The following is a 12,736-nucleotide window of genomic DNA, read 5'->3' on the forward strand; positions in this document are numbered from 1 at the left end:
TGATTCATGTGCCACATTAACCTAATTTATCAAGCTGCTATAAAACAAAAATATGACACAGACAACATAAAAATATTGTTTTTTTGATACATATTCTCATCATTGTGTTATTGTGTGTGGCTTTTGTATTCTGTGTTCTGTTTGTGGTGATTGTTTTGTTGTTTTATGTTGCGTGGTCTGTCTCGTGCCTTCTTCTTTGTATCACTTTATATCGTGCTGTTGTGTGTATTGTTTGTCATATGTGGGGTTTTTTTCTTCTTCTTCTTGTGCAACTTTATATTATGTCATTGTGTTGTGTCTTTGTTCTGACCTGCCAAGGGACTGCAGATGTGAATTAACCCTTAACTATAGTCTGGAAGGGTGCACCAAATGGTAACATTACTGTTGTAAACTGTATATTATCCCTTTTGAATAAAATAAATAAATGAATTGTTTTGCAGCAGACAGAGAAGATGGCCTTATTGGCATACAAATTCAGGATATTTTTCTTATATTCCCACCATTAAGTCCGTTCCCGGCAGATTACATCCTGAGTCAAATGGGTCTGGACGGGCGAGTGGGTGGGGTGTCTATGGGACAGGGGTGTTGCTGGCATCTGATTCCCCCTCACACGTTACGGAAGTCTGGATCACATTTAAAACACATGTTACAGCTCTTCGGCTGTGTGCGGTTTGGCAACCTCAGAGGAAAGGACACTGATAGGGGATTTAACAGGCAGGGGACTTGAGCACTTGACAAACAGACATTTAAAAAATAAAGAAGGGAACACACAGGCAAATAAAAAGGGCGTGCTTTGAGGCAGTGGGACCAGCAGCAGTGGGAGAGACTCACATACTACAGCTCCTCTCAGCTTCTCCAGGATCAGAGGAGGGAACTGTGTGGCTGCTCTTGTACCTCAGGGCCTTTTAATATGGACAAACCACAGCAGGATCTGGAGGACTAACAGAGGGAAAGTTTAACATACAGACACTGTAACCACTGAAATTAGCTGTTAAGGGAAGCCAGAAGTCAGCAGCTTTTTTTTGTTTTTTTCAGGAGGTTGGTATATAACGAAGACGCACAGAGGAATCAGATCATCTGATATCTCACAATTGATTCTGACATCAGAGTGTGCTGATAAGAGCTCCTCAAGGTAACTTTTTTTCTGATGTAATCTCCAGTTTCCGCCTACTAGTAGCCTTGTTATTTAACAGGACACCTCAGGTTCTGCATCAAAGCTTCTGCAGCAAGAGGTGCATGTTTTAAAGCCCCTTTAACCTTCCCCATTTGGCTCGTGGGTGTCTGGATTGCTGTGACAGGTTACGTCTGGCTTACACACACACACTCTCACACACACAGTCTTTACTGTGCAGCTGGAAGATCAAGAGTTTGTGTTGCACATACCTGCACTGAGAGGACTGAGTGTGTGTGTGGTCTGAGGGACTCAGCTGGTCTGGGAAAACTGAGAGGCAGCCAACTCTAAGTGCTTTCGGCCAGAAGAAAAAGGAGACAAGTTCATACTGCTGAGTGCTTCTCGTAGACCGCGGGCAGAGCCAAGGGATAATGATGAAGATGAAACGGACTCTGTGCAGAATCTCCTGCTTGGTGACTTTAGTGGTGGAGCTGAGCTGGATAAACGTGGGCCACAGTATGCACAGAGAAGAAGGAAGTAAGGTAAGTTTGGCGTGGAGCTTTGTGTCTTCAAGTTTATGTAACATCTTTATATCTCAAAGTAAGAATTCTGATTTTTATCTCATGTATAATGGCAGATTTTTCACTCCTTGGTACTAAAAGAACTTAAATGTTAATATCTAACTTTGTCCAAAGAACAGAAATTAAATACTGCATTGCTTATATATTATTGATTCTTGCTTCTTTCCTCTTTTCACTCCCATAAATCTCACATTTGACCAGTTGCAGCACTGTGAATCTGAGAAGTTTATTTCACTTTTTAAAAAATGTAGGAAACCGATTGCCTTGACAAATGTGAGTAAATATAACTATTATTCTTAATTTAGGTTTAATTTATATCTAATTCTTAAGTTTACCTCAAATTTAATTATATTTACTTAATTTTGTGACGCCTTTGCAGTTTTATAAATGACAAGTTCACTGTAATTAATCTTTTCAAGTTTTAACAATTTAAGTAAAAGTAGTTTATTGTGCTATATATCTGTAGCCAGCTGGTTGCAAACTAGTCATTATATTTATATATTCTTAAACATCTCGAAGATCTCCGAACTTTCATTTCATTGGTGATATTAGTCAGATTAACTTGATTTACTCAAGTTGCTAACACTTTAACAAGGTAAATGCACTTGTCATTTTTAAGTTGCAACAACTTCACTAAAATAAAAAAAAATGAACAAGTAGATATAAAGTCAACATAAATTAAGATTTCTACATTTTTCTTTATTTTTTCAAGGCAATCAGTTTCCACCATTATTTTAAGTAACATCAACTTTTTTTCTTTTTTTTACAGTGTGCCAGTGCAGCTACACTCACATGTGCTCATTGTCAAAAGAAACCAAAAATGACAGTTGTCATGTGTGCACTCAATGTGGCTAAAAAGACAAAAATCCCACCACAATTATATCGGCGTGACGGGATTTTTGAACCACTCTGAATTTTCTTTTATCTATCTATCTTTATTCCTGCCTCTCTCCACTTGTTCTCTGTTCAAACTCCATCTTTACCTCCGTTTCCTGTCATCCCTTTCTCAGGCGCTTTCCCTCTCTGTTTCCCATTAGCGGGTCTATCCCCTGGTAGAAATTGCAGAGGGGAAACCTCCCTACTTTCTGTTGTTGTTTCTCTGATTTAAGTGGAAGCAGTCAGCCAGCCAACTGGCCCCACCCTCCATTCTGCAACACACTGAAAACATCAGAGCACTCATATCGTTACAGTGGTCCGGAGGGAATAAAGCAAACACTGTGCAATATTCCATGACTGTCCTGTCTGATGTTTGTAGACCGGCCATCCAGTATCATGCTTTGGCTTTCCCGCCTCAAAAATGAGCCTCTTTCCTGTCTGAAAATGTCAACAAAATAAAACAAAACAGTAAAAGACCAACTTACGTAAAGGATAATGCTTTCCAAACTGTACAGATCTAATCTGTTCAGCTTCCATTTTGTTCTGGTTTATGTCATCATGGGAACACATCCGATGAAGCATGACAGGTGGTTTTATGGTTTTCTCCCACCACTGCTGCCTCCCCCTGAAAGAGCACCACACTGGTTTAGTTGACTGAGGCCCATTTTTGTCAGATGTCCCGGGTTTAAATTCTGCTGTATGTCATTCTCCTGGTGAGTATGAATATGCACTCTTTGCTAGCAGAGTCATGAGACTTCAGAATGAGCAGCATTCAGAGAGAGAGGCAGATCGGAGCAGACACACAAATTTGCTGCTGCAGCTGTTGATAATCACACTCTGACTAATCAGGTCGAGTGATCTGTGCAATCACGCTGCAGTAAACTTCAACTCAGCCTCAGTGTAAGACACATAGCAGAAAGAATCATATATTGCATTCTGCATTCATGCATTCATTTCACTTTTTGAGCAAGGATAGCTGTGCATTCCAGTACCCATACTACCATACTATATCATATGTCAGAAAAAGATTTAGCATATAGCATGCAATACAAAGTATGTCAGATGCAGTATACCAAAAATACAAGGATGTTCGACTACATCAGGTTGGATATTGCAGTATGCAAGCCAGCATGCTTTTCTGGCTATTCAGATCAATAGTCCTCTGCACAGCCACAGCCACAGACACATCACATGGACGGAGCTGTAATTAGAATACAGCTGACTGACAACTGACAGAAGTGTCCGCAGTGATGGATGACAGCGCTTTAAAGTGACTGATGACAAAAAGTCAAATAGTAATTTAATTGTATTACATATTAATCATTTAAGTGAACAAAAATAATCACACAGATTACCAACGAAGAAAAAAAATAAGGAAAACAAAAATAGAGAAATGCATATCCAGTCTAATTTTAGTAGTACAAAATCTACAATGTAAGCAGTAACAACAGCAGAGCTCTCTGGATTGATATCCGTCTCTAATGAGTTTCGCAAATGGTGTTTTTCTTTGATCTCCATGGTACACAGATATATGTGCAAGATGGTCAAAGTTCAGGGCTCAGTCTTATGAAGAAGTAGTATGTCCAGTTTGTGTGCATACTGAATGAAACAGCACAGGCACCAGGCAGCTGTAGTACCTACAATAAATAAATAGATTTAGTATGCGATTCAGAACGCACCCTATAAATCTAGAGCCACATTAGAGGCTCTGTTAGGCTGTACTTAGTCTAAGATCACACTACACGACTTTCAAAGTCAGATCGCTCTGTTATTCAAACTATGCAACTTGCTGTCTCAGCTTCCGCGAGATGGCTCAAAAAACATTCCAAGTAACAGAAACATTGCATGCAATAGTCCACCTTCCACCTTATCATCCCCTCTCTCTTATTTCCTGTCTTCCTCGAAACACGCACACATACACACCATGGACGGCACCACAGTGCAGCATTTCTGTCCTTAACCTATATCTTGTGTTCTCATTGGCTTAAGCGCACCAACAAAGTCCCAGGCAGGTCCAGATTTTTTTGGCCCATCCATCACCCCTCCCCTCTGCCCTATGCAGTTTTTTTAGTTCTTTGTACTTAAATGTTTGCTGCATCAAAAGCAGCCAGACGCGTCTCATACCACCTCCAAGGGTTGCCCTGTGTGTCAACATCTGACTTTGAGGGCAACTGGCCAAGCAGCAGTATTTGATGAGTTGGGAGTGAGACTGGGTTGGATATTTAACATGCTAGATATCTGGAAAGCATCTTTAATGCATCAATGAGCCTCTCACTCACATCTTTGAACATTTCATACATATTGCGAGTGCCAATTTGTGAACAGTTCGCCAAAGCCAATTTGCCTCTGATATGTGGCATTTGTTAGGAGCTCTAAAAACTCAGTGAGTGGAAAATCAGGACTAAAGTCATGTTATGTGAACAAGCACTGTAGAGTTTTGAGCTGAATGAGACATGAACATGCTGATGTTTAGCATGGAATATTTACTAAATCTGTGTCTGAAATCACTCTATACTGTCCTCTATTTTATCTGATTGTATGAATTCTGAGTGTGAAACCAGGGGATAGTGACCACGAATGTCTGTACACAATTTCAATGACATACCATCCAATAGTTGCAGACAGTTCACTCTGATAAGTTGGTGCTGGAGAAAAAGTCAGGGGATTGCTTTAGTCTGTAGGGGATCATGACAGCAATCCATTTAATATTCACCAAAATTTTTCCTCTAACCCACAAATGATAATGTAATATCGCTGCAAGACAACAATTCGGGGGATCACCAAAGTCTATAGGATTGATCATCTGGGCACCATGGATATCTGAACCAAATTTCATGTCAATCTCTCTAATATATACTAACATGGTGGACTTAGAGACAGATAAATAGTGTCATCCCTAGAGTCATGCTTTAGTTTTTTGATGCATGAATTGTCCTCTGGAAATTTAGAAATATATCTTTAGTAATCTTCAATAAAGCTATCACTCGGTCATCGACAAGGCTGTGATACTCTTGACTTGTTTTCAACAGAATTATCTTATCTATATAGTACTTTTATTAACTGTGTTATTTTTGAGGGAAACTGAATCCCAAAAGACAGATACAGTGACATCAGGTGGAATATAGACAAATAATATGTTTCTTTATTTTAATGTGAAACATTAAAGAATGACTGACTGTAATCCTGCAGGTTATGAAGCAGTGGGAGAGGAAGGTGCGGTCAGCCTCCAGCCTGGATGAACTGCTGAGGCTCGCAGACTTTCCCGACTGGAAGTTGTGGAAGTGTCGTCTGAGACTGCAGCAGCCGGAGACTCTCTCTTCTCCACCTTCAGTGGGCTCACATCGCTCTACACGCTACGCTGCCGAATCTTACAGCCTGGAGATACTTAAAGGTTGGATAAAACCTTCAGTACATGTTGCTGGTCTATGCACGTGTGTTGATGTAGTCATAAACGTTGTGTGTTTGTCATGTAGCCATAGATGAAGAGTGGCAGCGGACTCAGTGCATGCCGAGGGAAACATGTGTGGACGTAGCCAAGGAGCTGGGCACCGACCCCTCGATGTTCTTCAAGCCACCTTGTGTGTCCGTCCACAGGTTTGTTTGACATTAAAACCATATCCACAACTTCAGCCCTTTAAAACCTGAATAAAGTGGCTTTATATCTTTCAAAAACACGAGAAGAAGGCAATGAGCAATGAAAGAAATTAGTAAAACAGACAAAAACATTATTTGAAAATTAGTTTTGAAAACACAAAAAAAGGTTAAAAAAAAAAACCCACAAAACAAGGAAATTACTTCATATAGGTGCTTAAAATGTATTATAATTCTGTAACATAATTTTGAATATGTAATTAATTAAATAATAAAATAAATATAGTTTTTCCCCTAGCTTTTTTAAATTCTTAAGCTGCAATTTTCGTATGGATATCCATAGAGATTCAATCTGACCTCTGACCAAATACAATCTTTCATTAAAACTTCTATAAACATTAAAAGGCTCAACTCCTTTTTTCAATGCACATCACTTTACCCAGATGTGAATTTGTTTTCCCACTGACAGGTGCAGTGGCTGCTGCAATCAAGAGGGTGTCACCTGCAGAAACACGACGACTGTATATGTAAATAAAACTGTGAGTTAACAAATCACAGATGATTCGTGGATATCATTTTGACCTTCTCATTTGACCTTTTCTGAGGTTTTGAACATTACAACAGCAGCACTAGTTTTCAAACAGTCTTCTGTGTGTTCTGTGTGATTCTGTGCATTTCAGGTCCTGAGTGTGATTCCCTTCAAGTTTGTACCAGAGCCTGTGCTAATAAAAGTAGCTAATCATACAGAGTGCCGGTGCATGGAGCCCGCCATAATACGACGTAATGCTCAACCTCACAGGAGCAGCGGGTGAGTCCAAAACATCAGTCAGTCTTAATTCTCAACTTATTTTGTTTTGATTTGTTTTTTATTCTAATGTGTCCTGTTTGGTTGGCAGCTGCTCTCCGATGGGCCAGCTGTCAGAGGCAGAGGACTCCAGGAGACTTTGTGCCAGTGGGCTGATTTGGGATTGTTCATCTGACAGATGCATACCTTATCCATCCACTGCAGAAGGTCTGTGGTTGTTTATCTCAACAACTGTTGGATAGATTGGCACAAAATCGTGAATAGACATTCATAGTTTCTTATAAATAGATGGTTAAGATGTATTCTATTTTGTCCAATGATATTTTCCATTTTGTGCATTTTGTCTGAGAACAAGACAAGATCGAGTAAAATTATTGTGAAGTCCAAGACTTTCGAAAAGCTGTTTTGAGACCTTGACCAATGTGGAGTATAACAACACTGCCTTCAGGCCAGGGGGAGCGCTAAGTGGAACAGTTTTATTATCTACTGAAGAAAGAGAGAGAGAGAGAGAGGAGAGCATGTTTGTTTTATGTTGCCTCTTAACTTCACTTTTTGTCTCACTGAAAACAGCAAGCTCCGATCAGGTCTCTCTGAGGTTAAAAAAAAAAAAGAAATCTAGCGGTTCCACTCAACACTAGTGACCTGGGGAACTTTTGATGTGTTGACTAGGCATGCAGTCCTTTTTTGTGACATTTTTATGTTTTTGACATTGCAACATTTTTGTATTTTATTTGTATTTTTTGCAGCACATTTCTGTTGTTTTTCTTTTGTATTTTTCTATGTGTTTTTTTCTCCTAAAAACTTCCCGAAGTGTTTTGGGATGTGTATAGTGCATTTGCCCCTGTCAGCCACTGTACATCATAATTGCTAAAACATCAGCAAGTTGGCATTGTCTTTGTAAACATGTTACCATACTGTGACTCAAAACATCATATCTAGAGAATTTCTTTCACACTTTTTTAAAATTTTGAACATCAGCACATTTTTTACTAACCCATTTAAGTGAACTGAATAGACTGTTATTAAAGAATGGAAGTGATGTATGTCATTAGCCTACAGAGATTCACCTAACAAGATGAAGTTTTCTTTCTTTCTTTCTTTTTTTTTTGTACTTACACTGTTTTTGTGATTTTCAAACAAAATTTAGAGTTTCCGCTCAGTCCATGGATGCCTGACTGTGAGATAGATGTCGAGCGTTGTGACTGTCTTCCCAGACCCGTGTCTACTCCACAGCCGAGACTTATCCAACGCTGTCATCTCAACTCCTCCATCTGCGCCCACAGGCATCAACACTTCGATCAAGCCTCCTGCAAGTAAGCCAGAGAGGGAAGCTTTCATATGTTTTTATTTTTTATTTTTTTTCATGCTTTAAGAGCTCAGTCTGTACCCAAGAGGCACTCAACAGTCAAAAGACAAATGACTTGAGATGTTGAGAGGGAATTTGTTGAAAGGTAAATTTTTCAACATGTGCTGGGAAATACAATAAAGTAGGGGAAACAATAAAACAATCCAGTTTAAGGTTGACAAAACCATATTCCCCACAGCTAATTAGACATGCAGGATGAGCAGAATAAACAAAGTGATCTGAAACGGCCTCTGAGTTCAGGTTCATCCAGGCTTTTTGAGCTCTGTTTTGTCTGAATTCATTAAATTTTATGTTTCTAAATGAACCCTCTTTCATTCGCAGATGCAAAAGGCCCAAGTAGATGTCTGCCGGGGAAACACATTATGACAACCTGCTCACCAAGGATGTTTGGGGACAGAGAAAAAAGGCTCATAATTTATTTACAGTTCTATTTATGCTGATCACTTTAACTAATTAAGATATTAACTCACATGACCATGTTAACTGATTTTTTAACATGCTTACCATTTGTTTCAATCAATGTTTAAAGTTTAAGATTTGTACTTTTGTTCTTTGTGCACTGAATATGTAGTTTTTATTAAAAGATTATTTTTATAATTTGAATCTGGTATTAATGTATGGATTATTTTCTTAACTTCTGATGGAATATTTCACTGTTAGTTTTAATATTCACATTTGTTCTTGTTATTAAAAACAATGGAGTGCAGAACTCATCCGCATGATGCAGAGGGTGCAAAACAAAACATTGGAAGAAATCTTACAACATGATGCATGCTTAATAGGCAACAGGGGCTGCTGAATTCTGTCATGGAAAATTACATTGTTCAGTATGACAAAGTATTAGGGCCACATTAAGACCAAAAAATTCATACTAGTATGACTATGAGATTTCAGGAATTTAAATCATATCTCAAGAATAAAGTTGCAATTTAATGGGAATAAACTCATACTATTTCAAAAACAAAAGCCTTGATATTACAAGAATTAGTCATAATGAAAATGATGTAGCTGAACATTTAAATTTACAAGAAAAAGTCACATATTTATGCCAGAAATGGGACACTGGGAATATGTCTCCTTCAGTATCTGGAACATGTGCATTCGTAAAACCATGAAAGTAACAGGAGTTTAAGGCATTTGCACGATAAAATGATGCAGAGAATGCACAAATTAGAGCATAACAACCTACCAGAATGCAGAAAATCAAGTGTTTATTCTGGCGGAGGACGTCTGTTTGGAGAAGCTCTGGTTGTTGATTTAATGCACATGAACAAAGGAAAGAGATGCAGTCAAAGCTGAGCAGATTTATTTCGAAGGCAGATTTCTTTTTAATTCTTTAAACAACTAAGTGGTCAGAGCTCAGCAGTGACAAATAAAAAATTACAAATTACAACATATTAAAAATAAATCATCAAATAATATTGTGCAGTTACAAAGTAAACAGTGTTCAAGAAACAAACTTAAATCACGCACACATCACACCTTACGAGAACAAGAACAAACAAGAGAAGGCAACATATGATGTACTCTCAGTAATGGCAAGTGGTTGCACGTGAGGGAGGTGGTTCCTTTGAGGCAGGAATGCTCGATTCATCCCAACCTCCGAGCCTCAGGTGGGTCAGGTGTTCTCTTTAGGGACACTTTTCACAAACCCCAAACCCCCTGCTTCCTATGTGTGTCATCCCCCCAAATGTTGAAACTTACGCCCTCAGGTTAAAATAAATGCACTGAAATACAGGAAAAACTCTCGAGGTAAACATGCAGTAAGACAATGAGCCCGAGACAAAACTAGACTTGACATGCCTTAAAAACAGCAAAAATTATGTTCTCCAGTGGAGGCTTAGTCAGAGTTAAGGTTTCACTCCAATTCAGAATATGTGACTGGACTTGACAAAAGGCTTTTCACTCTCAGTGCCCATGCAACCTGATCGGGCTTGAGTATTTTTGCAAAGAATAATGGGAAAAATTGTGGCCTTTACATGTGCAGAGCTGATAAGAAACCTGACACTGCGTCAAGGCTATAACTGCTTTTAAGAATGTGTTTCTACATATATTTTGTATTTGTGATTAATTTAAATAACTTTATATAAATCTGATTTTACTTTGATGTTTAATATTTTTTTACAGATCATCAGTGTCAAAAAAGCCACTTTAAATCTACTTTGATTGAATGTTGTAAGACAACAAAAGACACTTTAACAGCACTTCATAGGCACTGTAAAAGCAGCTTTTTTGCTGATATGAAATCTGCTACATTGCTTTCTGTTCAGTATCTAAGATTTGTTTTGTTTTTTGTTAAGTTGATAGTGGTGGCAAAGCTAATACTGTATTTTATGTTTTAAATTCCATGCAAAACTCCTTCTTCTTTGATAATGTCTGACAACTTGCAGCAGCTGCAGTGGAGCGTAAACGCAGCTTCTCATAAAACAGGTGCATCATTTGTAAATGCCTCATTTACTCCTGTTGCTTGGTGAATGTATTGATTTCCAGAACATTTTCCCCCTGACAGTGCTGTGGATCTATGCAAAAAATTAAAGTGTACAATGTGTGCCCTCCCTCCTTTGTTGGCATCACAATTATTATTGCACCCATCATAAAATGGCAAAATACCATGATGCTCTGATGTTACTGTTAGCAGGTGGTCGCATCAATAAAGCTGTTTGTGACAAGCTTTCCAGTGGGTGTTTGCTCTAACAGAACCATTAAACATTATCAGTGCTCTTTTGTTGCAGTTTCACCCTGCATTTTGGAGCCATTCAGGCTGTTAACAAAGTCAAACACAGAAAAGTGTCAGGCAGAAATGACACCACCACTCATCTTTTTGTCCTTTATTGACATTAAGCTTTCGACTTCTCAACTGCTCCTGTTCTTGTGGTGAATGTACAAAAAGTAAAATATGATACTGTGTATTTATTTCAGACAAAAAAAACAACTAATAAAAATAAACACTGCATGTTCCAGATCACAAGATAAAAAAACACTCATCTCGTCTGAAGTTTCAATGGGTTTTGTCTCCCCCCCGTGTTGCACTGTTTGTGTACTTGTGTTTTCGCACTAATTCGTTAAGTACAAACATCATTATATACAACTTATTCCATCCTCTGCCTCACTTTACATTGTGTGAAATACGACATCTCAAAATTCCTGCATGAGGCCTTGTGTTCTTCACAGCTATCAAAAAAAAATAAAAGCAGCACTGTGACATCAAGTTGTTCCCACACTGGCTGTATGCAGTGGTTTAGTGGAGGGTATACACAGGTACATATGGTTTACCCATCTCTTTTTTTTTTGTTATTTACAGTGCACCCACCTTTCAGCCAAAAGCCCTTGAAATATATAAAATATATAAGAGAGTATAACTTCCTTCTCTGTAACCTAACCATCCAGTACCTACCTCATCATCTATCACTACAGAGGCTATATTTGGGGCTAGTGGTGTCATAAAAATGTACATCTACTAGAAACATGCAAACACTGGATAAATGCCCATTCAACATGAGCAAAAAACATCTGAACCCTTTAATTTCAGCCACTCACAGCTGTTACGAAACCTCCACTGTAATTTTCTAGCTGGTGTTTCTTGGTTTCCTGGTTTGAATCTGGATCATGGCAGCAATTCAAACCCGTTCTTTTAAAATCTAGCAGTGTTTACATCTAATAGTATATATCTAATTTCAACATCTGGGAATCAGCTGCCAGAAAATTTAAAGCATCAAAGACTTATTCTTCTGCATTCTGATGAATTTTAATGCCCATATTTGTGCTTTTTCTGTATCAGTTTATGGTATAAATTGTGATTAATTTTGTAAAAAAAAAAAAGTTCTCTGCTTCTTTCATTTTTTTTTTTTTGAAAATGTTCTAAATATTGAATGGGACATGTCCATGTTTATTAGCTTACAGTCTTCTTCTCTGCTGGTGCATTGCTGCATGTCTTAGTGCTGCCACCTGTAGATCAGTGGAATAGTGGCAGAAATGTCTATTGTGTCATCCAGGTGCATGCATGAGAAAAACTAAATGGAGAAACGTTCATCAAGAAACATGATCTATAGAGTAAGAAGCTACATAGGTTACATTTAATAATAAATCAATATTGTATTATAGGACATCAAACTACATGGAAATCTTATGTAATTTTACCCCAATGCAGCACAATGCATGAAGAGAAATTCATGTATGCTTAATCATTAAACAGTTTTACACATTAAAGAAGATAAAAATAAAATAATAAATAAAAATAAAAAAGCAACAAAATAGTTTAAACTGTAGAAAAGATCCATGGTGGTGCAATGGTTTGCGCTGTGATGAAGAGGCCACCAATCATAAATTCTGCATGGATATTTACACGATGCAACACTGACATTAACTGTGAAAAAAATATGGTCACATTTCAGCTCTCTGATGTCCTT

General features: G+C 38.1%; 1 protein-coding gene across 2 annotated transcripts; it reads left to right on the forward strand.

The window, feature by feature from the left end:
• Positions 1–638: 638 nt before the first annotated feature.
• vegfd (vascular endothelial growth factor D) lies at positions 639–8,933 on the forward strand. 2 transcript variants are annotated; one of them, XM_042488917.2, is made up of 9 exons: positions 639–1,132; positions 1,299–1,653; positions 5,758–5,959; positions 6,042–6,162; positions 6,629–6,698; positions 6,840–6,967; positions 7,056–7,171; positions 8,112–8,277; positions 8,652–8,933. In XM_042488917.2, the coding sequence occupies exons 2-9, from the start codon at positions 1,543–1,545 to the stop codon at positions 8,668–8,670; spliced, it is 933 nt and encodes a 310-aa protein (XP_042344851.2). In that variant the 5' UTR covers positions 639–1,132; positions 1,299–1,542; the 3' UTR covers positions 8,671–8,933. The 2 variants fall into 2 exon arrangements, with proteins under 2 accessions (XP_042344851.2, XP_087932027.1); XM_088075901.1 differs by having other exon boundaries at positions 639–1,653.
• The last annotated feature ends 3,803 nt before the right edge of the window (positions 8,934–12,736 follow it).

This window comes from Plectropomus leopardus, chromosome 1 (genome assembly GCF_026936395.1).
Source record: "Plectropomus leopardus strain MGB_pleo_1.0 chromosome 1, ASM2693639v1, whole genome shotgun sequence".
Taxonomy (NCBI): Eukaryota; Metazoa; Chordata; class Actinopteri; order Perciformes; family Serranidae; genus Plectropomus; species Plectropomus leopardus.